Source organism: Malaclemys terrapin, chromosome 8, assembly GCF_027887155.1.
Source record: "Malaclemys terrapin pileata isolate rMalTer1 chromosome 8, rMalTer1.hap1, whole genome shotgun sequence".
Classification (NCBI taxonomy): Eukaryota; Metazoa; Chordata; order Testudines; family Emydidae; genus Malaclemys; species Malaclemys terrapin.
In genome coordinates this window covers 32100675-32125122 of record NC_071512.1, presented here as the reverse complement: position 1 = coordinate 32125122, position 24448 = coordinate 32100675, and the positions used below count along the sequence as shown (strand labels likewise).

At 42.1% G+C, this 24448-nt stretch overlaps 1 protein-coding gene across 2 annotated transcripts in view; it reads right to left on the bottom strand.

Moving 5' to 3' along the window:
- Window positions 1-24448, bottom strand: part of KCNIP1 (potassium voltage-gated channel interacting protein 1) — a 575775-nt gene that overhangs the window by 25371 nt on the left and 525956 nt on the right. For both annotated transcript variants that reach the window (XM_054038336.1, XM_054038337.1), the window contains exon 2: window positions 17260-17384. In XM_054038336.1, coding sequence (XP_053894311.1) covers window positions 17260-17384 — 125 coding nt within the window. The remainder of the gene's footprint in view (window positions 1-17259; window positions 17385-24448) is intronic.

The following is a 24448-nucleotide window of genomic DNA, read 5'->3' as shown; positions in this document are numbered from 1 at the left end:
TGAAGGAAAGAAAATGCATGAAAGGGAGAATTTTAAAAGCTCTCATTTGCTGACACCACATGCTGACAAAGAGAAGAGGGCATCTGAACAAGTGGACTGAATTAATCAACTCAAATCACCTTGCTTTGTGCAAACCACCGAAGATAATGTCAAAGGAGAGAAAGGAGGAGATTTGTATTGGATGTTGTCAATGGACAGATACGAATCGCATACAAGTTCATATCCCTCGTCAACTGAAACTAGTGCAACCAGATCCCAGTCTCTTAGACCATCTTCCTCCTGTATATAAAGAAATCTAAAACTGATCCACCCACTATCTGGATGTCAGTAATTTAGGACAGATTTCAATGAAAAAAAAAAAAAAGAAACCAGCCTTTCAATGACCCTGAATTCAAATTTAATTGTCTCTGCAAGTCATGACATTTGTCCTCTCCATAGCTCGAGTGCCACAAAAATCAACCCTCAAACTCAGCATGAGATCTCATCCGTTCAGGTGCTGAATGCCCCCAACAGGAGTGTTCAGCACCTTACAGAATTAGGCTTCCAGCAAAGAATAAAAGCCCATCTTGTATCTCACTTCAATGGTAGCAAGATCAGGGCCTTGTTTTATCCTTTTTGCAGAGACTGAATGAGGATTGCTAAATATAGCAACTGTATGGCAAACTTCCCAGTTAGACCAGCATCTTCTAAGTGAGAAGATCCTAATAAAACAGCTACTCATGATTTCTTTTGCAGTGGGCTGTTTTATGTTTCTTTCTCCCATTTCTGTGTCTTTCAGAACTCTAGAAGCCACCTGAAGTGGCCTAAATATTTGGTTACAGCAAAAATTCTCCACCCCTCTCATATTTTCCTGCTCTGCAACAAAAAAATTAGGGGTCTCATTTAAGCCCCAAATCCATACGTCCATCTACATTTGAAAACCAGATTTGAAAACCAGCCCATCTCTATTGATTCAAAAGAGAAATTTACTAATGGGTGCCTTATGACAGTGAAGGCAAAAGTCTTAAAACATGGCTTCCAAACCTGCACCTGATTTTACACACACATCCACTGGCACACCCAACCCCACCCCACCAACACACCTAGCGCTAGCTCACATACGGCCTGGTTGAAAAGCTTTTAGCCCTTTGGTATTTAAAGGCTAATCCAGAAAACTCAGGTCATTTTGACTTCATTTCCAAGTATGAACATAAGAAGAACATAAGAACGGCCATACTGGGTCAGACCAAAGGTCCATCTAACCCAGTATCCCGTCTTCCAACAGTGGCCAATGCCAGGTGCCCCAGGGGGAATAAACAGAACAGGTAATCATCAAGTGATCCATCCCCTGTCGCTCATTCCCAACTTCTGCCAAACAGAGGCTAGGGACACCAGCCTTGCCCTTCCTAGCTAATAGCTATTGATAGACCTATCCTCCATGAATTTATCTAGTTCTTTTTTGAACCCTATTATAGACTTGGCCTTCACAACATCCTCTGACAAGGTGTTCCACAGGTTGACTGTGCATTGTGTAAAAAAATACTTCCTTTTGTTTGTTTTAAACCTGCTGCCTATTAATTTCATTTGGTGACCCCTAGTTCTTGTATTATGAGAAGGAGTAAATAACACTTCCTTATTTACTTTCTCCACACCAGTCATGATTTTATAGACCTCTATCATGTCCCCCCCTTAGTTGTCTTTTTTCCAAGCTGAAAAGTCCCAGTCTTATTAATCTCTCCTCATATGGCAGACGCTCCATGCCCCTAATCATTTTTCTTGCCCTTTTCTGAAGGCCCAGCTCTTTATCATGACAGTGAATAGGTTGAAGGTCCTCACGGTGTCCTGGCAGAAGATCACCACCTGCATTCGGACCTGTTATGATCTGGCTCAGGCCGAGCCAGTGCCTATAGCGAAAGCCCGCTCGAGCAGGGCTCAAGTGTCCTCGGGGGCCTTCTTTGCGTATGTCCCTATTCAGGACATTTGCAGGGCCATGAAGTGGTCTTTGATACACACGTTCATGACCCATTATGTCATCACCCAGCAAGCAAGAGATGATGCTGGCTTTGGCAGAGCTGTGTTGCAATTGACAATTCCATGAACTCCTACCTGTCTCTGGTGGTCCTGCTTCAGAGTCGCCTACATTGGAATGGACATGAGCAATCATTTGAAGAAGAAAAGACAGTTACCTTTTTATGTAACTGGTGTTCTTAGAGATGTGTTGCTCATGTCCATGCCATGATCCGCCCTCCTTGCCCATTGTCGGAGTTTCTGGCAAGAAGGAACTGAGGATGGGGGGACCCGGCAATGCTCCCTACACTACGGCATACGCGTGCCACTCCAGAGGGCGCCAGCGAGGGAAAAACTTCCGGCAACAGTGCATGTGGCAAGCACACACAATGGAATGGACTTGAGCAACACATCTCAAAGAACACCAGTTATGTCTTATCTGTGTCTTTTGTACTGGCTCTCTTGTGCCTTTATCTTGTCTGGTTTCTATGCCTGTGGAGAAATATTTTTTTTCTTGGTACAGTTTAAACTGATTTACATGGTAGAATTTATCTACTTTTTTGTGCCCCTGTAAAATCCTAATTTTATACACAGAGCTACTGAGTCTATTCACAATAACATGTGGCCCAGACCATCAATGACATGAATTGTGTTCAGGTACACCATAGGATAGACGCATAACTTGGTTTTTAATTTCCCCAAGCATTTTCTTTTTGATTCTTATTAAAATAGGCTTTTGACTTTCCTTTGGATCTTCACAATGTGACAGCTACCTGCAAGTGGATCTAAATGTTTCTGTAATGCTTGCAGATAGGTTTATAGTTTAATTTCCTCTAGCTGTGTGCCACTGATATGCCACATGAACTATCTGCAATGCCCATTAGTGGTAAATTTAAATACTTAACAGAAGCACTGATGATAATGCGTTCATCCCTTACTAAAATGCTACGTTATTATATAGCGAGAGCCCCCAAATCTGCAGGGCATTATTAGATTATAATTTTGGACTGTTCCTGTAGAATAACATGGCAATTAGTAGAAGGGATGGGTTAACACAGGGGTACAATATTCTCTCAAAAGTTCAAGTTTCTAATGGTAGCTTGCAGTGGAATATAGGGGCATAGGATCTAATCAGTCAAATCTAGTTTCCACCAATAGTAATTCCAGGGAAATAAATTCCTTCCTGCCCCCTAAAATGATAAATTTATGCCCCGAAGAAGCTAATTGCCTTTATTGTAGGCAATAAACATATCTTTAAACATATTGATCATTAAATTAACCATTCTTCCTTAACTTCAACCACCTTACAGTATGTGACTAAGCCTCCTACAGCAGTGATTCTCAAAGTCGGTCCGCTGCTTGTTCAGGGAAAGCCCCTGGAGGGACAGGCTGGTTTGTTTACCTGCCCTGTCCGCAGCCGCGGTTGCCACTGGCCGCGGTTCACCGCTCCAGGCCAATGGGGGCTGTGGGAAACGGCGCGGGCAGAGGGATGTGCTGGCTGCCCTTCCTGAACCCCACATTGGCCTGGAGCGGCGAACCGCGCCCAGTTGGAGCTGCGATCGGCTGAACCTGTGGATGCGGCAGGTAAAAAACCGGCCCGGCCAGCCAGGGGCTTTCCCTGAACAAAAGGTGGACCGACTTTGAGAACCACTGTCCTACAGCACTGAGTTCTGCAGGTTGGCTACATTATGTGAAGATTTTTCTTTTTTTTTTTTTTTGTTCAAAAATTTACCTGCCATTATTTTCATCCAGCAAATATAATTTTTAAACAGCTTAAAAATGTAGGAACTGATCAGTTGTCACTACCTTTCATAATTGTAAATGCTTCTCTGAAGCCTCTTCTCTAACCTCTTCCTTTTCCATGATAAATTAAGAAGTGCATATAATGGGCCAGATTGTCTGCTGCATCCAATTTAAACTGGGTGAAGTAAATGGGAGTAGAGGACTATCAAGAAGTGACTCACTGATACCCTGCTTGGCCCTAAATCCATTTTAGAGCATCCTGGAGGCTGCTCTAACCTGAGCCAGTTTATTACCCCCAACCTCTCCAAGCTCATCATCAGAAGCAAAATCTCCACAGGCCAGGACCCAAAACTTAAAGTAGCACCAGACACTGCCAGAAGAACAGTTACAAACCCTGCAGACATATCTCCACTCCTATGACATTCAGCACCCCCACAACACACCTTTCAAGATCCAGGCGTCCTTCACATGCTATCACAACATGTGATGTGCCTCATCCGGTGACCTAAATGCTCCAATAACAACTATGTGGGTGAAACCAGACAATCCCTATGCTCGTGAATGAACACACACAGAAGAATGATAAAAGCCAAAATGCCATATCACCTGTGGGTGAACCCTTTTTTCACAAAACAATCACTCTGTATCTGACCCCAGTCCTCATCCTGAAAGGAAACCTGCACAACACTGTCAAAACACAAGTCTGGGAGCTTAAATTCATAATTCTGAAAGGTACTAAAAATCATGGACTGAATAGAGACACCAGATTTATGATTTAGTACAACAATCACTTACTCCTTCCACCCTGCTTTTTTTCCTCCTTTAACCTTCCTCTCACCCCCACCCCCCATGACTGGAGAAGTGTTAATGGGCCATTTCACCTTGAATGGTCCCTTGAAATGTGTTCACTATTTATGCTGAACAATCGGTTCCACCTTTTATTTAGCTGTGACACTCTGGATATGTCTACACTGCAATTAGATAGCCGAGGCTGGCCTGTGCTGGCTGACTTGGGCTCGCAGGGCATGGGGTAAAGGGCTGCTTAATTGCAGTGTAGGCTTCCAGGCTCGGGCTGGAGCCTGGGCTCTAGGAACCTGCGAGGTGGGAGGATTTCAGAGCTCAGGCTGCAGCCCAGCCCAGAAGTCTACATTGTACTGAAACAGCCTGGCAGCAATTAAACAGCCATGCAGTCCCAGCCCAAGTCAGCTGGCACAGGCAGCCATGGGTTTTTAATTGCAGTGTATACATACCCTCTGAGTGCATTTCCCAGACTTGAAGAAGAGCTCTGTGTAGCTCGAAAGCTTGTCTCTTTCACCAACAGAAGTTGAGCCAATAAAAGATTGTCTCTCTCATGTTCAGAATAGTCTATTTACACCCCTAGAGTTAGCCAGCTTTCATAGTGGGTATAAACAAGGGGCAAGATTAAACTGTAGTCAACTGGTCTGATTCCAGTTGTGTTGAATTTGCAGTCAGCAGCTTACATAAAAAGAACGGTAGGACCCAGGGTAGTAGGATGCTCCCCTAAGGGAAACAAGCCATTCAGAAACACTTTTAAAGTCTTATTTCTTTTGGGATTGATTGTATGAATCTAAAATGGCTGGGCCTTTTATAGTTGATCTACTGATTTGTGAAGGGTTCTGCATAGTTAAGAAAATCAGTTGTTGACTGCAAAAATATTTTCTTTAATGTTAAATAACCAAAAAACAAAATTACAGAATCATCAGCCTCTATTCCAAATGTTCTGGTCTTCCTTTCAGTGGGAATGTCAGTACAGTTGTAGTGGTGATGGCTAATAGATCTAGTATAAAGTCAAAGCAATGCTTTAGTGTCATCTGCAAAATCACATCTTTGAAGACTGAAACGAAGAGCCATATGAAAATCTGGTGTTCCAACAGAATATAATCCCTACAATAAATTTTAGCCCCTGGAAACAGAAGCGAAGGTAGCAAAATCTGAGAGTTTACAAATTCTAATTTAAATTCCAAAGCTATATTGAAAGAGACAATGTCAATACAATCCAGAGCTGTTGTTACCCATGATGAGATAACTGAGATGATAGGAACGAGTGTCTTCCATTTCAGTGGAGATGAATGTTGACGTCTTAGTGCTCCTTGGTATGTACATAGTCCCAGTGTATACTTACTTTTGAACACTGCTAGGGTTTTTTTTTTTCCTTTTCATCCACTCTAAGCACTTGCTAGTCATCATTTGACATCACTTGACTGTCCTTGAAAGCAATAAGTAATGTTAATTTCTTATTCGAACAGCAAAAAGAATTGCAACTGCTTAGTGGTTCTCTTTATGTGGACTCAGCTCTGTAGTGGTGTAGCATTTCAAAAGCAATACAAGATGCTGGATTTGCACACGTACCCTGTGGTATTGTTTATGTTCAGTAGTTAGTGGACTTCTGGAAAAAGTGCATTTGGTTTCAGCACCTTAAAAATCAAAGCCACTAGTGGTCACTTTTCTCATTCTTCCATGGATTCAGACACCTTGTTAGATATGTAGGAGTGCAAATAAAAAAGAAGCAATGTTCAGCTAAAAGTTAATCCATTGCCATTCAAGTCAAGGGTAACGTTCCCACTGTCGTAAATAGTGCAGCATTTAGCCCTGCAAATAGTATTGTAACTCCTTACTAGACTGAAAAAGACTGCATTAATTCTGCAAGGAACTATCCAAATGATCAAATCATTAAGGCTACGATTTAGTCACGGAGGTCATAGCAGTCACAGATTCCATGACTTTACTGGACCTCTGTGATATCTAGGGCCTCAGAAGACGGAGGTGGGACTGTGCGCTGCTGGTCTGCAACTGGGGCTGTCTGGAACCAGGACCCTGCGGCCCCAGTCCTGTGGCTTCCGCCAGGGCCTGCAACCGGGGCCGTGTGCCCCAGCCCCGTGGTGTTGCAGGGTTGGCAGGGGCTGCAGCTGGGGCCACACACCCTAGTCTTGCAGCGTCCTTGGACTTGGTGGGAGTCTGCAGCTGGGACTGCACACCCCAGCCCCGTGGCATCCCAGGCTTGGCAGGGGCTGCAGCCAGGGCCGTGAGCCCCAGCCCCTCAGCTTTCCCCATGGGTTGCACCAGGGGCTGTGTGCCCCCCTCACAGCTTCCCAGGGCCAAGCGCCCCTTAGCCCCCTGGCTGTGCTGGGCTTCTGGAGGCTGCAGCTGAGGCCACGCACCTCTTTTCCGCAGCTGCGGCCAGCTCTGGAGCAGGGACTGTGTGCCCCCCATGGCTGCGCCCCCCCCTCCACTGCAGCTGCTGGCGGGGGGCTTGTCCTGTCAATCTCCCCGCATGGGAATCCATTCCTCCCCCCCACCTAGTCCTGCCCCCAGGTTATTTTTAGTAAAGTCACAGATGGGTCACAGGCTCCATGAATTTTTGTTTATTGCCCGTGACCTGTCCATAACTTTTTACTAAAAATAACGGTGATAAAATCTTAGCCTTGCAAACATCAAAAACACACAATGTCCTGAGGACTACTGAACCAGTAACAGTGACCAATGCTGATGGCATCACACCAGGAATTGTGCAGTGAAGTTCCCAAATCTGACTGAATCCTGCAAATCAGTAAATCTTTGGGGCCGCCCTCTGGGTGGCACCAGGAAAGGTCAGGACATGCACTTCTTCATGTGTCAATGGAGAGTTGAAGAGCACAGTGTGCTGGGGTGTTTTTATCCATCCTGGAGACAAGGCCAAAGAGCCTGCAATGCCACTTTTGAATATAATGAGCAACTGAAGGAAGGCCAGATCTCTGCAATATTATGACATTTCGTACTAAGTCAACCCCCTTCATGCTCAGGATTTGGCACTAGGGTGACCAGATGTCCCAATTTTATAGGGGCAGTCCCGATATTCATGGCTTTTTCTTATATAAACCCCCTGCACCCCATCCTGATTTTTCATACTTGCTATCTGGTCACCCTATTTGGCGCTGACAGCACATATGGAATGCCTCTAGTCACCCCAACGCTGTGTGTAAGTGGGTCCAAGTTTCTGACCCATATAGCAATACATGTGGTACACAAGTTTGACCAATCCTGAGGTTTGTCTCATTGCAAAGATGTTGCTGTAAGTGAGACATGGACTTTGTGCAGGAGGCATTGAGACCTATTCGTCAAAGAAAGTCCAGTTTGCTGTGACCGTTTGAACTCTGCTTGCAGCTGAGGTTGATTAACTCATCAGTGCTCTCCACGGTACTCAACCCCACCTGCAGCAGGGCTTCTGGTGGCCCAGCCCCAAAGTTCTGTACCTTGGTCTACTGCCATGAGACATTCAACCCATAATGTAGGTGGTGTCCTCCAGACCTTGAAGGATGGGGCTGAAATTATCTGACTTCTCCACAAGCAAAGCAGTGTTGTTGGCCTAGTCTTGGTCAGTGAATGCTTCTTGACCAACCTTGATTCTAATGTGTGGAGTGGCAAGTCCTAATATCCAGTTGATGGTTGACAGAATAGTGCTGGGGTGAGAATGTATCCTTGCTGCAGACCGCAGGTTGTGTAGAAATGTGGCAAAAGTCACGAACCCACATGTACTCTCGCACCAGTACCAGTGTAAATATCCTGCACCTGACAGAACATCTGGAACACCAATTCCTTTCAACGTGAACCAAAGTGCTGAAACTATTCTTTTGCTGCCTACCGTGGAATTCAAACTGAGCATGGCGTATACCTGCTTTGTTTCACAAGAGCTACATCTTTTGAGTCAGCTTGATTAAGTCATGTTGAAGCACTAATGAAGACTCTTGAGCATTATTTGGCTCTTATAAAACAAAACTGTGATCAATTAAGTGCAAATGAATTGGCACTAGCATACGCATCTGAACGCAATCCAGTTACAGAAAGCTGAAACAGGATGATCAATGGCAGCAATGCCTTTCTGAAGCATTCCTTGAGGTTTGATTCAAAGCCTTACACAGTTTCCAGATGGAGTGTCAGAAGCAAAAAAAAATCATGTGGGAATTCAGAAAGTGTAATCATGCATGCAGGCCAGAACTGCTGTCACAGCGCGAGCTGCTTCTTATAGAAGCATTGACACAGTAAGCACCCACAGCAGCAGTTTCTAGTCTTTTCAGTCTTTCACAACAGCACGTTGATCACAAAGGGGGCTAGTGGCAGGATGGGGCTTTTATCAAGCCAGGATTGTTAATTTATCATGGAAAAGGAAGAGGTTAGAGGAGAGTCTTCAGAGAAGCATTTACAATTATAAAAGGTAGAGTGTCAACTGATCAGTTCCTACATTTTTAAGCTGTTTTAAAATTTATATTTGCTGGATGAAAATAATGGCAGGTAAATTTTTGAACAAAAACAACAAAAAAAGAAAGAAATCATAGGAGTGGAGATATGTCTGCAGGGCTTGTATCTGTTCTTCTGGCAGTGTCTGGTGCTACTTTAAGTTGTTGGGTCCTGGCCTGTGGAGATTTTGCTTCTGACGATGAGCTTGGAGAGGTTGGGGGTAATAAACTGGCTCAGGTTAGAGCAGCCTCCAGGATGCTCTAAAATGGATTTAGGGCCAAGCAGGGTATCAGTGAGTCACTTCTTGATAGTCCTCTACTCCCATTTACTTCACTCAGTTTAAATTGGATGCAGCAGACAATCTGGCCCATTATATGCACTTGTAAAGCGCCCGTCATCATAACATATAGGTGCCATCATGTAAATTAAGCAGGACCACCACAATCATCCGAGAAAAGGGAATAAGTATAAGCAAGATATAGAAAAGTGACCATATATCCACTGGGGATTTGAATCTCCAGACGGCACTGTAACACCATCACAAAAAACAGATGACTAAAAGCTATAGGAAATAGGGGAACAGCTGAGTCAGTGCGCCTGCCATGTATAATTACCCATCCCATTGCAATGATGATTTATTGAAAACCTCTAAAGCTGCCCTTTTGTTTTGTCAGAAACACAACATATTAATACTTTAAGCACACTGAGCGCTTAGCAGAAGAAAAGCATATAATTAATATTGCTTGTCCTAACAATCTGGAGCAAAACATGATTGTGGTGGCAAAATGAATTAATACCAAGACCTTCAATGATGCTGAACTTCGAAAATGGGCTAAGTCACTGATTAAATGAACTTGCTAATCATTATTTTTGCCCTGAGTGGTAATTTCTCCATATTGCAAAACGATAGCACAATTAGTCTCTGAACACAGAAGCGGCAGGGCCAAGGATCAGATGCACTGAGAGTGCTGCCATGCTGAAATTTGCAATACCTGTCCATTTTACAGTGCACGTGGCCGAATCACTTACACTGATGAGCAATAAAATTCAGCGAAGTTGAACACACACAGATTTTGCAGCCAATATAACAAGGTATTTCAGAGACCTTAAAGGTATACAACAATTCCTGATCTCCTGTGGCCAATACAGGAAAAAGTGTTTTGTAATGTATTTAGTATGAAGTAAAACATACATTTAATGGGGAAAAATTACACAGAGAAATTGAAGGCTAGGTTCTGTCTTTGGCTTACTCAGCTGAGCAGGGAAATATGGGTTTACCTTACACCTTACTCAGATCTCGGGTCTGTTGTAGAGTACCACCCCCCCCCCCCGCGACCTTTAATAATCTCCCTGCATGCAAATGGGCAGGAACTGATGTCGTTTCGGCCACACCCATTCTACACATGTTGTCCAGCTGGGGTGGGGGAAGTGAACTGCATCCTTTCAAGTAACCGTGCAGTAACTTGCTTCCCCAACCCCCTGCAGCAACTGTGGCTCAGACTGGTTTGTCAGGCACACGCGGCTCTAAGGGCAAGTGCTGGGGTGAGGCAGCTTGCACAGCACCCTTTGCCAGAGTTGGCCTTACCATGAGGCAAACTGAGGAGGCGTCTCAGGTGCCATACTGTCGGGGGGCACCACTAGGACCCAGAGTGTAGAAAATTGTGTCTTCTGCTGGTGCATATGTATTCTCTCTGGTCTAGATGCACAGAGATGCTGGAGGAAGGATGGCACAAGAGACATAACAGGCAGGCAGGAGAAAAGGTGAGAGGGAATAACAGAAAGCGGCAGGAGTAGGGTGACCAGATGAGATGAAGAAAATATCGAGACACCAGCGCAAAATATTGGGACAAAAATTGCATCCCGACCACAGATCACTCGGGACACGGGACAAACAGCTCAAAATCGGGATGGTCCCGATTTTATCGGGACATCTGGTCACCCTAGGCAGGAGCTGCAGGAAGAGAGAGGAGGAGGAGGCTCTTATGTACCTCTCTAGCACCCCGAGGAGCTTGAACTGATTAACACCAGCTTCTCAGGGAGCATCCTGTTTCCTGCTGCTTCCCTGAACCCACTTGAGGAGAACAAGGGCAGCCAACTGAAATAGTAGAAGCCAGTTAGGCCCTTAAGATGCTGATATCTTCCCTCACTCAGGCCCTGCTATCAGCCTGCTTATTTGTTCCTTTCAACTGAGTGTTGAGAGACACTATAGCTGGAACAGAACAGCAGTCATGAGTGAAAGAAGAAAACGCCCCTCTGGGGCAGCATTCAGAAAAAGCAAGCAAGCAAAGGAAGCTTTCTATCGAAGCAGGAAGGAGCTCTCCTGAGATACACAGACACAAATGTTCACAGTGATCCTTACGGCCTCAGTGAGGATGTGAGTGGTGAGGAGATGCCTGATCTTCCAGTTAGTCAGAGTGCAGGTGACCTGGCACCTACTGCAGCATCCATATATCCATCTCAAATGGATGTAACCATGCACATTCCTGAAGAAAAGTGTAGATCAGAGAAAAGTGTAGTGGAGGCGCAAGAAACAGCTGCTGCTGAGTTTAGTTCCTTAAGTCTAGATGATCCAGGACTGTGGACCCATTTGAGCAGTAGCCTGAGGGACTTCCTTGTACTGCATGGGCCACAGCAAGTGAAAAACTTCATGTTCCCCAAAGACAATGAAAATAGAAGTTTCCATCCAACACATTACTAGTGTGAAATCCCCAATGGTGACAAAGTGGAGAGGCCATGGCTTATGTACTCAAAAATCCAGAATGCTGCATACTGTTTTTGTTGCAAACTCTTCCAGTCTATGTTCCAGCCACACTGGGTTCTACAGGAACAAAGGACTGGAAGAATCTGGCTAGAAAACTGGCATGCCAGGAGAAGGCAGCAGATCACCAGAGAGCATTCCATAGGTGGAAAGAGCTTGAGATGAGACTAAGGTTAAAGGCCACCATAGATGATCAGCATCAAGATTGCATCAGAGTCTCTTTACTGGCAAAATGTTCTGAAGAGACTCATTGCCATTGTGAGAATGCTTGCTACCCAAAACCTAGCACCACATGGCACTGCAGATCAGCTGTATGTGCCAAACAATGGAAACTTCCTTAAAATTGTGGAGCTGATGGCTGAGTTTGATGCTGTACTCCAGGAGCATCTAAGAAGAGTCACCACCCAAGAAATGTACACACACCACTACCTTGGAAAAACAATTCAAAATGAGATCATACAGTTACTAGCAACAAAAGTCAAACAGAAGATTGTGGCAGATCTGAAGTCAGCAAGATATTATTCTGTTATTCTGGATTGCACACCGGACATCAGTCATACGGAACAAATGACTTTAATAGTGCGTTTTGTAACAACAACAGAACCTAGTGAAAATGTCCCTGCAAGGGTGACTGTCAGAGAGCATTTTTTAGAATTTATTGACATTGATGATACTACAGGAGCTGGTATGACAAATGTGCTTCTTAAAAAGCTGGAAGATACGGGAATTGCGATAGCTGACCTGAGAGGTCAGGGCTACGATAATGGTGCCAACACGAGAGGAAAGAACAGAGGAGTGCAGACATGGATCCGAGAGTTAAACCCCTCAAACTTTTTTTGTCCATGCAGTTCTCATTCATTGAACTTGGTGGTCAGTGATGGAGCATCAGCTTCTAGCGAGGCTGCTGAATTTTTAAATGTAATTCAAAGCACCTATGTATTTTTATCTGCATTAACTCATCAATGGTAAATTTTGAAGCAAAATCTGGGAACATCCTCTCTGACACTGAAACCACAGGATGGGAAAATCGAGTGGAGGCGATAAAGCCTATCAAACACCAAATTGGGAAGATAGATGATGCCATAGTTGCCATTATGGAGGATAATGGTATGACAGGAACTGTTCGTGGGAGAACAGTGGCAGAGGGAAATGAAATCACCATAACTTCAAATTTCTGTGCGGTTTACTGTTTGAAATAAATGTTGTAAGCAAGAGACTCCAAGGTGTTGACCTTGAGATATCTGGAGCAATGGAACAACTGGACAAAGCAAAGTCATACCTACAGTCTTACCGGTCAGATGAGGGATTTCAAAATGTTCTGAAGAGTGCACGGAAGTTGGCAGAGGAACTTCACACTGAAGCTATTTTCCCACCCATTCAAGAATACAAGAGCCACCGAAGAAGACATTTTGATTAGGAGGCACGGGAAAATCCCATAAGAGACCCCAAAAAACAATTCAAAGTTGAATTCTTTAACCAGGTGCTAGATTGTGCAATACAGTCAGTTGAAGAACGTTTCATGCAGCTCAAGAAACACAGCAGTATATTTGGGATGTTGTATGATATTCCAAAACTCCTCACTATACCTGAAGAAGACGTACACCACCAATTCAGTGCACTAGAGACAGTGTTGACACATGATGACATGTGCAATATTGATGCAAGTGATTTAGGGGATGAACTGAAAGCCCTTTCAAGATACATTTCAGCAGGATCAACTCCAAAGGCTGCTCTGGAATATATGTAAACAAATAAGATGACCACCCTCTTTCCAAATGCTTTTGTTGCTCTGCGCATACTTCTAACTCTTCCTATAACAGTTGCCAGTGGAGAACGCAGCTTCTCCAAGCTGAAGTTAATAAAAACACATCTACGCTCCACAATGACACAAGAGAGGCTGGTTGGCCTTGCAACCATCTCAATAGAGCATGAGCTGGCCCAGACTGTGGACCTTCAGCAGAAAGCAGTTCAAATCTTTGCAACCAAGAAGCCACGGAAAGCACCACTTTGATTATTCAAACAGATAAAAATGTCAGTGTTTACTATGCAGACAAGAAAAGTTACATTTGCTGTTCAGGTGTTTGAAAGTTAAGTGTTACTTAAAATTTTTGAACAAGGTATTTTAAGATGTTAGTTCTCCTTTATTGGGGTAGGTAGCAGAGCAGTACTATGAGAGAAGTAGGACAGGAAGAATGCAGAATTGAGACCTTTCAAAGTTTTGGCCCAAGTGAGGGGACATATGGGTGTCATTTGAGCTCCCCGCCTCAGGTGCCAAAATGTTGTGGGCTAGCCCTGCCCCTTGCTCAGAGCACCATCCAGCCCAGAGCAATTGGTTTGATTTCAACAGAATTCACAAGTTAGAATGCAGCCAGTGGGCTGTGGACAGACAGATTCCACCCACAAGCAGCATTCTGCAGTTGTAGGGTGGGGTTAGGTTCTTCCTCAAAATGGGGAAGTCTACCTAGCTGCCTGTGCAGCTAGGTAGACTCAGAGCCTAATTCCATCCCTTGCTCCTGAGTGTAATACTTAGCAGTGGAGTAGTACTTGACTTCTATGGGATTACCTTTGGTAACAAGAATCTAACACGGTGGTACTCAGATTGAGGCTCGTGAGGTGCAAGCGGCTCTTTAATGTGTCTCCTGCAGCTCTTTTCGACACAATATTAAAATACTGTGTGATTTAAACAATTAACCAGTCTAAGTTAACAACCAATGAGAATGCTTTTACTATGTTATTAACCAATTGTAGCTCATAAAATAATACTTGGTCAGTCATTTTGCTGTGAGAATAATCTATATCTATCTATATGCACACACAAACACACTAAATATTTCCCATCATGCTGTCTAAATATGAATATATAATACTACAGTAAATGAAACAATGAATTCACACTACTGTGGCTCTTTTGGGTAATGTTGATCAGTAATTTAGCTCCAGAACCGCTGTAATCTGAGTATCACTGATCTATGAGATCAGGCTCAGTCCCACAGAGCTTTCATGGGCCAGCAGCCAGGGCTTGGAAACTGGAATTTCCATGGGACAGGCAGGTTAGGAGATACTACTGACACTGAGCAAGATTTTCAACTTAAATCAATTAGAATGGGTAGGGTGTATGTTACTGCAGCATATGGCCCATTGCGTATATGCTGCATGTGAAATTTATGAAGAGCTATAATTTTTTCTTTGAAAACTCAACTAAATGAAACAACTAATAATTCAGCCCAACTCTGTCCCAGCAAATCAACATATTATGAAGGTATGTTATATATTAAAAAAAGTACCCACGCATGGATAGATAAGAGGGAAATACACATGCAAAAGACATTTAATTCCTGTGGCAAATATATGGCAAAACACTCTATGAAAGGAGAAATGTTAATGAAAATATATGATCAGTGTAGAGTGAAATTTACTTTATATTATAAAGAACATATCTGCTTGGTGGAGACATTTGATGTACTTTATCATAAGTGAATCTGATTGCATCCTGAATCAAATGAACAGAGAAAGTGTGAGACTTTGTGGGCATGTACGTGGGTAGAGGAGGGCAGAGACAACAGGAATGGGGCACAGAGAGAGACAGAGCAATCATCTCTTATATTAAGGTGAAGGTCCTACTTACAGTTAATAAATTAATAATAGATGTGTTAATACATAATTGAATAATTATTAGAGAGTCCAAAACTGTGCTTACCAGCCATGGCTTATAACCATCTACAATACCTTCTACTAATATGCTTATAATGGTCTAGAAAACAAACTACTCATGTATGTAATGTGCTAACAACATCTACCATTGATTAACCTTGCATATGTAGAATCTTAGTATGAAGTATGATTGCTGTACTTAAGGGTTCTGGGGATCTGCTCCAGTTCCAGCCACTGATGCAACTTTACCCATCAACAGTATGGATTTACAATGGTAAAGCTGCAATTTGCACTAGTGGATCTCACCTCTGCCAAACCTTGGGGTAAATATCAACAGTGCAAATAATACTAAGCCACATGAAGGGGGTGTACCAGCATAGCTATGCAGATGGCTGGAAACAGGGGAGATCTATGTGTAGACAAAGTTTTCTTCACAGAGCTGTGGTGGCATTATGTCAAAAAAAGCTCAGAGTATTCATTTGAATTTAAAAATTTATTTTCTCCTTGGCCTGCACATCTTGTTTTTACTGTCTGCAAGTACTTCAGTAACAAAGTGTTACTCTAATTAATACTTGTGGAAAGGGATTATCAAGCTTGCATGTGTGATCTCTTAGCACTGGACAGGATATTTGTAATGAGATAGGACAGTATTTGACACAGCAGGGGGTGGGAGAGCTGCCTGGCTCCCCCATCACAGTTATGACATATACAAGAGAAATGTTGATATATATTCAAATAGTTAATAATGTGTTAGTATATGGGTAGGGCCTACCAAATTCATGACCATGAAAAATGCATCATGGGCTGTGAAATCTGGTCTCCCCCCATGAAATTTGGTCTTTTGTGTTCTTTTACCCTATACTATACAAATTTAACGGGGTAGAACAGTGTTTCTCAAATTGGGGGTCCTGAACCAAAAGGGAGTTGTGGGGGGGGGGGTCGCAAGGTTATTTTAGGGGGTTCATGGTACTGCCACCCTTACTTCTGCACTGCCTTCAGAGTTGGGCGGCCAGAGAATGGCGGCTGCTGACTGAGGTCCCAGCTCTGCAGGCAGCAGCGCAGAAGTAAGGGTGGCAATACCATACCATGCCATCCTTACTTCTGTGCTGCTGCTGGTGGCGGCTCTGCCTTCAGAGCTGAGCTCCCAGCCAGCAGCCACCGCCTTCCAGCTGCCCAGCTCTGAAGGCCGGGCCGCCCCCATCAGCAGTGCAGAAGTAAGGAAAGGAGTACCGCAACCCCCCCTACAATAACCTTGTGACCACTCCACAACTCCTTTTTGGGTCAGGATCCCTACAATTACAACACTGTGAAATTTCACATTTAAATAGCTGAAATCATGAAATTTACAATTTTAAAAATCCCATGACTGTGAAATTGACCAAAATGGATTGTGAATTTGGTAGGGTCCTATAAATGGCATTCAAGCATATGTAGCAACTAAAAAGAGAGCTCAGTTTTTAATATAAAGAATCAATTACAGCAAACTCTTTGTGATCAATCCAAAGAGTTAAAAAAATGTGAGAAAAAAATATTGAGGTAATTTCAACCTACAAGTGCATTTGAGGAAATTGCCATGTGAATCAGGACAAACCAACTAAATTTGCTGAGTAAATCACGTGAAGGATATTCATTCAGCTCTAGTTTAAAGCAGATTATGATGCCAAGAAAAATATGTGTATAATGGTTTACTCATGTATATTTCGCCATGGCAATAAGAGGGTTAAAACTCAGATCCTCCTGCTTCGAAAGGTCAAGCCTCCAAAATGAATCTCTGTATCATTGTTACCAGGATAAAAGCTATGGAACACAGGTGAGTAGTTTGGATACTGTGCAGCAGAAGGGTGGTGGTGAAATATACACTAGCCAATTCATTGCAATGTGGTTCTTACATTTTTAAATCCTCTGTAAAGCACTTGAAGTTCCCTCTTTGTGAAATTGGTTTGTGCTTCAAGCTGTTCCAGTCCTTCTGGACGATAGCACACCGTGGTCATTTCTAATTCATCTTCAATTTTATCTAAAAGAAAAGACATGGAAATATTTACTTTGATTGCTACCTTTGCTATATTGAGGCGATGGACAGGTCAAATAACTGGAATATTGATGTATCTCGAGAACAAAAAGAAGGGAGAAAAACTAACATGGAGTTTCTCTAAAGAACTGGTTTCAATCCTTTAAAAGCAAAATTAAAACTAAAGAGTAGAGCAATACCCCAAATTACTTATTGAGAAGTAAATATTTAGTATTCTGCTCCCAGGCAGAAATTGATGACATGAATAGGAGGACAAGTAGCTAATCAAGTTCCACTAAAGAATGGTGGAAGTTACCTGTTTAAATACCTGCACAATGCAAAGAAGTAATCCTTCTAGGGTGCTAGTCTTAAAGAAGAGCATGCAAGCATCAGTGGTAAGTGACAGGGCAGACATGCTTAAATATATTATACAAAGACATGACATTACACTGAGTGGAAACAGAAAGAAACTCTCTCTCTCTTTTGTACAGTATCAAAAGAGCTTGAAGTGTTAAGGGCATTATGGATCACATTCATTCCAGGTGTAATTCAGGTTAAGTCCAATGGAGCTACGTCCAGGAGGAATTTGGCTCTATGCTTACATGGCCTTTTGGGGGAAATAGGTAAGCCGTGAAGTGCCCATGTGGATTTGGTGTAAAAGTTTTTTTCTTGCGAAAGTACATAGATTTGGATACATGCATACATCCTTCCACCCAAATCCTCCCATGTGACTTGTAGATTATAGAAATCTCATTTCACTAGTAGTGCCAAAAAAGCATAGATATGAACAGAGGGTTACTGTGTGCCAGTCTGAGATTACCAAAAATACTCCTGAAGCCAGATGTGACTATTCATCACAGCTGTCCCAAAAGCCCCAATCCTCCCTAAGCCATGAACCCACATCACCTCTATGGTATAAAGGTCAGTGAGCACTTCCAGTATGAACTCACTTTCAGAAAAATGTCATCTATACTAGACCTTCAATGACTGTCGTACACACTTATGGCAAAACTATTCAGTTCATATCCTGTAAAAATCAATTGGGTTACTATGTGAATTATGGTTGATTCCTGCTCAAATGCACAGGGAAAGATAAACTAATTGTCAAGTATGAGTTTGAGAAGGAAAATTCTCCTGGTCTACATTGGAGCTTTGAGCAGAGATCAGCCCTTTAAACCTTGCTGGTTAATCCTACGTGTTAGATTCCTTGTGAATTTAAACTGGCCTCAGAGCATGGGGGAATCTTTCCACCCTCTATGTCTGTGTTCTTCAGAAGTCAGAATCTGTGGGTGCTGAATTTTAAAGTATTCAAATCCAGGTCCAAGTTTTGGAGTGTGGGCCCATCTCCAGTCTAAGCTATCAACAGCAGATCACTACCGAAAATGCACAGTAGGGGTGATCCAATGCTTTTAACTATGCTTTTTCATGGCTTTCCCACTATAATAGTATGTACACATAGTTTTAATGGCTGGGTTAATGGCATCTATGGAAAAGATCAAGTAAGCTTTGACTATTTGTTTTTAACTTAATCTCCTCTTGGACCATGAGTTTTACTGGCATTATCGGGCGTGATGGCAATTTGCATAGACATACCCAAGCTAGCTTTAATCTAGCGAGCTCATGTCATGGAATAGAGAAGCTGCAGTGGCACACACTTCAGTGCAAGCTAGCCCCATGAGTAATTACCCAAGGTTCTGCAGAGGCATGTGTAGCCGCCGCTAAATACATACTGCCACAGCTTCACTGCTCTGGGACCCAAACTAGTGAGATTAAAGCTAGCACAGTATGTCTACCTGAGCTGCAATCACACCCTGTGATTCTAGTCGAGACATACACATACTCCTAGTCAATAAAAACAGAGCAATAAGGAATAGGCTTAAGGTACAGAAGAGAAAATTTAGCCTAAACATTGGTATATGTATAACTCTTCAAACAACTCAGTAGTGGAACAAACTGATATGGGGAGTTTTTAAATGCTATCAGACTTGACACTCACCCATGCATCAGCAATAATAAAATCAGTCCTGCCAAAATGAGGGGGCATGGACTTGAATGAACTTTGAAAAGCCATATCAAAGAGACTGTGCATTTTGATACAGGAAGCACCACAAGACTCTTACTAGTTATTTCTACAGGTCACTAGATGCCACAACCTAGAATATTCTTATTCCTGACTGGAAACGAGGAATTTGAATATCTCTACTGTGTTTTCCTCTTTCCCTCTTTTTCCATTAACTGAGTATTCACGCTGCATGGATCTAGTAATCAACCCCAACCTGAAAACTGACAATCACATCACCAGTCCATGTCATTATGAAATATGTATAATCAATAGCCAAGTACTTCTCCCTCTCCTCCCCCCAAACACACACAGCACCTCCACAATGTGTGTTCAGCAGAAGAAATTTCAGGCTGGTCACCAGTATGCTTCGAAATATGATAATCATTTTTTGGGGATTGTGTAGATTAATTAAGATGAATGCACACAGTTACAAAATTTGTCTAATGGGGATTTTTAGCACTCAACTTCAGATAATTTTAATTGTAACACTACAGCAGAGGGAAACATCTTGTCAAAGGGATCCTCAGTGACTGACAGGGAGTAAAGGCAAAGGGAATCAGTTATAAGGTTAGTTAGATTGAGAACAGCATATTTGATTAGTGATCTAGAAAAATGAGAGGCAGTAGCAGAAAGGAAACTGTGAGGAGAGAGCAATGGTCTGCAGAAGTGGATGAAATAGTGAAGGGGAAAGAGAGGTTGGGACCATCAGCAGAGGGAAACAGAGTCCTGGAAAGGAGAAGAACGAAGAGACACCACTAAAGACGACGGAGAGGAGAGAGTCTGGAAGAAAGAGATACTGTTAAAAGGAAGAGTAGGGGGCTGGAGAAGAAAGTAAAAAAGAAGGGACTCTGAGATGAGGAGAAAGACAGGGTCTTTGAAAAAAGGATGGGTGGGAAGGAAGATGTCCTAAGATGAAAGGGTGGAATATGGGGGAGGAAGGAGGGAGGAGAAAAAAGGAGTGTAGTGGAGAAAAAAGTCTTAGAGAGGGAAGGAGAAGGTAAATGGGAAACAGAAAGAAAGAGAATATCAGTCATCAATGGATCCAACCTAGGGAGACCCACCTCTAGTCTGAACATGATTTCTCATAAGTAAAAGGTATAATTTGCCTTGAAATAAATTAATTAAAAACTTTACATTTTCAATCTGCCCAAACATTTCCAGGTTCTCTTCTGCTCAGTACAATCAACCAACTTGTACCTGTCACAGTCAGCTGTGTCCCCCTCCCTCTCCCATGTTTTAATAAACTGTGCAGCACAAAGACAATATTTAGGATTAAGCATTGCTCACTCTCTCCCTTACTGAATTCACATTCTCTGAACTTATCTCCTTTAGCACTGCTCACCTTCCACACACTTTTCTGTGACCTCTCATGGGTCAACGTTCTGGTAGTATTGCCTATTGGTTTGATCTAATCTAAGGTATTTATAGTGTCGCTCAATGTAGAATCTAGGTGAAAAATGCAGGTGGAAGATAAGTACAAACAATTAATTTGACTCTACTTTTGCCCATCGAGGATTTGACTCATTCAACTTGACTTTTAAAGATTAATTTTTCCTGCATCTCCGAGATCTTGCATGTCTACTCCATGACAGGCAGTGCTAAAATCCAATGAGGTGTTTGAACTCAGCCCCTTTAATTTAAATGCAAGGCTGTAGGTATTTTCCACAAGGGGCTCTCACCTGTGGAATATGCTTCTCCAGAGTCTGCTTTAGGGTTACTGAAAATTCAGAAGGACAGAACCTGGAATGCTTATGGATCAAAGTACTAACTGATAAATCACAAGATGGGGTACCAGTAGGGGTGTGCTACAGACACTATAGCAGAGAAAGAAACAGAATGAGCAGCTCTGTAAACAGTATAGACAGTAAAACAGTTCTATAAACAGTGCTCTTTTGAACATTATTTGAAAATATACCAATTAGATGATGAGCATCCTAGGATATTAGAGAACTCTATAAATACAATTACTGTACCCTGAATTATTTTTCAGAACTAATGGAGAACTAGGAATGTACCAGAAAATTATGAAAACTAAATCTAGTGCCAATCTTCCTCAAAAATAAAACTAAAAAATCCTACACTTAATATCATTTGCAAATCTCATTTTGATTCCCAATAAAACAATAAAACGAATATTGAAAGAGAAAAAATAACACAATGCTTAGAAGTCAAAGGAATGATAATTTTACTGGCAATAGAAGTTAGTCTCACTGGATCCAATTCCCTGCTGTTTCACACCTTGTGTTGTCATTTACACCTTTGCAAAAGAAGTGAAAAAATGCTATGAAGTCAGGATGGTAGCCTTTTACAACCCCTTGGCACAGCTGTAAATGACTTCAGCAAGATTTAAGGCAGGCTCATTGGAAAGCAATTTGCAGGTCGATTCATTCTTTTTGGAAGACTGATACCATTTATAAGATTACGTATTCACAGTATCACTGGTTTTTCCATTGTTAGACAATCAGATTCCTAAATGAGTATTTGGTATTCATATTCTAAAAATAACAAACAACAATTAAAGGGAAAGATCTGGCAGACTTTACTTATGCAAAACTTCATTTGTAGCCACACGTTTGTTTTAAACAAATAAGGTCTAAAGGCCTGGATATTAAAAAACTTATTTCTTTTGCTTATGCAGCCATATTTTGTATGAACTGAAGAATGAATACCAGCAGCCCAGCTATTAAAAATATTCCCGTATCAAAGAATACTTGATAAACACAATATTTCAGTAGTGGCATGCTACATTTTGATAAGCCCCAGCCTCATTCAATGGGAATATCAGAATGTCATTCATCTATTTCAGCCTGTCTTGCATGCACTGATTCTTTCCAATTCACAACCTTTGGACCCAGAGGACAGATGTTTTCTTATTAAAAATCAGGTAGACTTTTGCTGTATATAACAACTTCTCCACTCCCTATGCTAAGAAATACACAAGGTGTGAAACAGCAGGGAATTGGATCCAGTTGGAAGGGACCTCAAGAGGTCATCTAGTCCAGTCCCCTGCACTTATGTTGCTCAACTTCTCTAAAAAAAATTTTAAACAAATTCCAGGACTAAGGTAAGGGAAAATAAGAATCTATCCTTTTAAAAACACATTCTTTTCTCCATTCAGGAATTGGAATCTCTCACTCAAGTCTATGATGAAAACTGTATGAGCTATCCCTTTCACATTCTCCTTACTCATCCTGCACTAGATGACCTCTTGAGATCCATTTCATCCCTGTATTTCTATAATTTCTATGATCTTTTCCTTCAGGTAGCATTTAGAAACTTAACCAGAACAAATGTGACCAAGAAGATGGCCACAAAGAAACAGAATCAATTATTTTCAAATACATACATTCTGAAAATGGCAGACAGTAATTCTCATAGTAAAATCCATCCGGAGTATGTGCTATATCCTAATAATAATAATCCACTTCTCCTTTGGTGAGGATTTGAACATTTGGGTTCATCCTACTACCTACCAACAAGGTGTCATTCCGATAGGACAACAAGCGTCATTTCACAGAATCACACTGTATACAGCTGAGACAGAAAAGACCTACTGTGTTATTTTCCCTTTGTCACTTCAAAGCTGATGTCCGGTCTGGTTTTTAAAGGCCCAAAATGATGCAGTCTCCAAACACTCCCCGTGTGAGTAACTATTCCCCACTCCAATGGATCTCACAATAGGATTTTTTTTCTGATATACATTTGTTATTTACATTTGAACTTTGCTCAATTGGATCCCATTTTTCATAGTTGTTTCCACCTGTAGCTTTATAAACTCCTCCTCTCCCATTTTAAAGATCTGTAGGGATGTTGTGCACTTATATGCAGGAAGCCAATGAGAGCCATGTTAGTGATAGTAATATAGTATTTAGGCCTGTTTATTTGCCTGAGATAGAATTTTGAGGTTTTTCAAATATAATTGTTTGTGCCTTATATCCTTAACTTATGTGAACAAGGAACAAAGACACGGCGTGTTGCTTCTTCCTACAACCAGATGGGTTTATTAGTATAATAAATAAAAGATAAGAAATAGAGCTAAAATGTTGCTGGATACATGGTGGGAGTTTAATATACAACTGCCTTGACTCATTTCCCAAGACAAGGTTAAGCAACCAGTTGGGAAGGGCGAGGTAAAAAAAACACTAAAAGCCAAAGAAAAAGTAGCCTTGGCCAGGACACAACCTCCCTCCCTACCCCTCCCATGGGGTACAAAAGAGGTGGTCCTGAAGCCTCCAGACTCAAGACCTTCCAAAATGGAACATGACCATCAATTGTAAGGGGTGGTACCAGGGGTGGGCACTACTGGTATAATTAAGTCTGCTAAGAAGGAGGAAGGGAAAAGGAAAAGCTCTATTGGTGTACAGAGCTGTGGTTATGCTTCCTTGTTAACTCCAATAGACATTGCATTGTCTGCATTTTGGACTCTGGCCTTCTGCTTTCTGTCTGTATGCCAAGAACCCAGGGAGGGCAGTGGAGCCATAACAAGCTGCAAAATGAGTATTCAAGAACAGAATTTGGCCTTCATTGTTCATACTCTTCAAAATTCTTGCAGTGTTTTCACAGCTTTTTTTAGTTATCACTTAGTTCTTTTCAGTCATTTCTGTCAGTTTCTCCAGGCCTTTATTCCTTCATTTCTCTCTGGGTTAATCAAGATTTTCCTGAATCTGATCACGGTAATCTCAATATTCTTATTTGTGATACAATGCTCCTGCACATAGTCTAAAAATCACACTGTCTTTATTAAACATATTGCAATCTCCTCCAATTTGCTATCCACTATCACACATCAGCTCAGTCTTTTCCTGACTCACGGCTTTTCAAGTACGGCTCTGTGTATAGAAATTGGGTGTGATTGACCCTCAGATGTACAAAGCTGCATTTTTCTTACGCTGAATCTCACTTTTTAGTGATGTGTGACCATAAGAGTGTCTCGCAAGGTTTCTCTCAATATTTATTCCATCGTGTTACTGGAGACTAAATGCCAGGAGTGATTTTATTTAAATAAAAA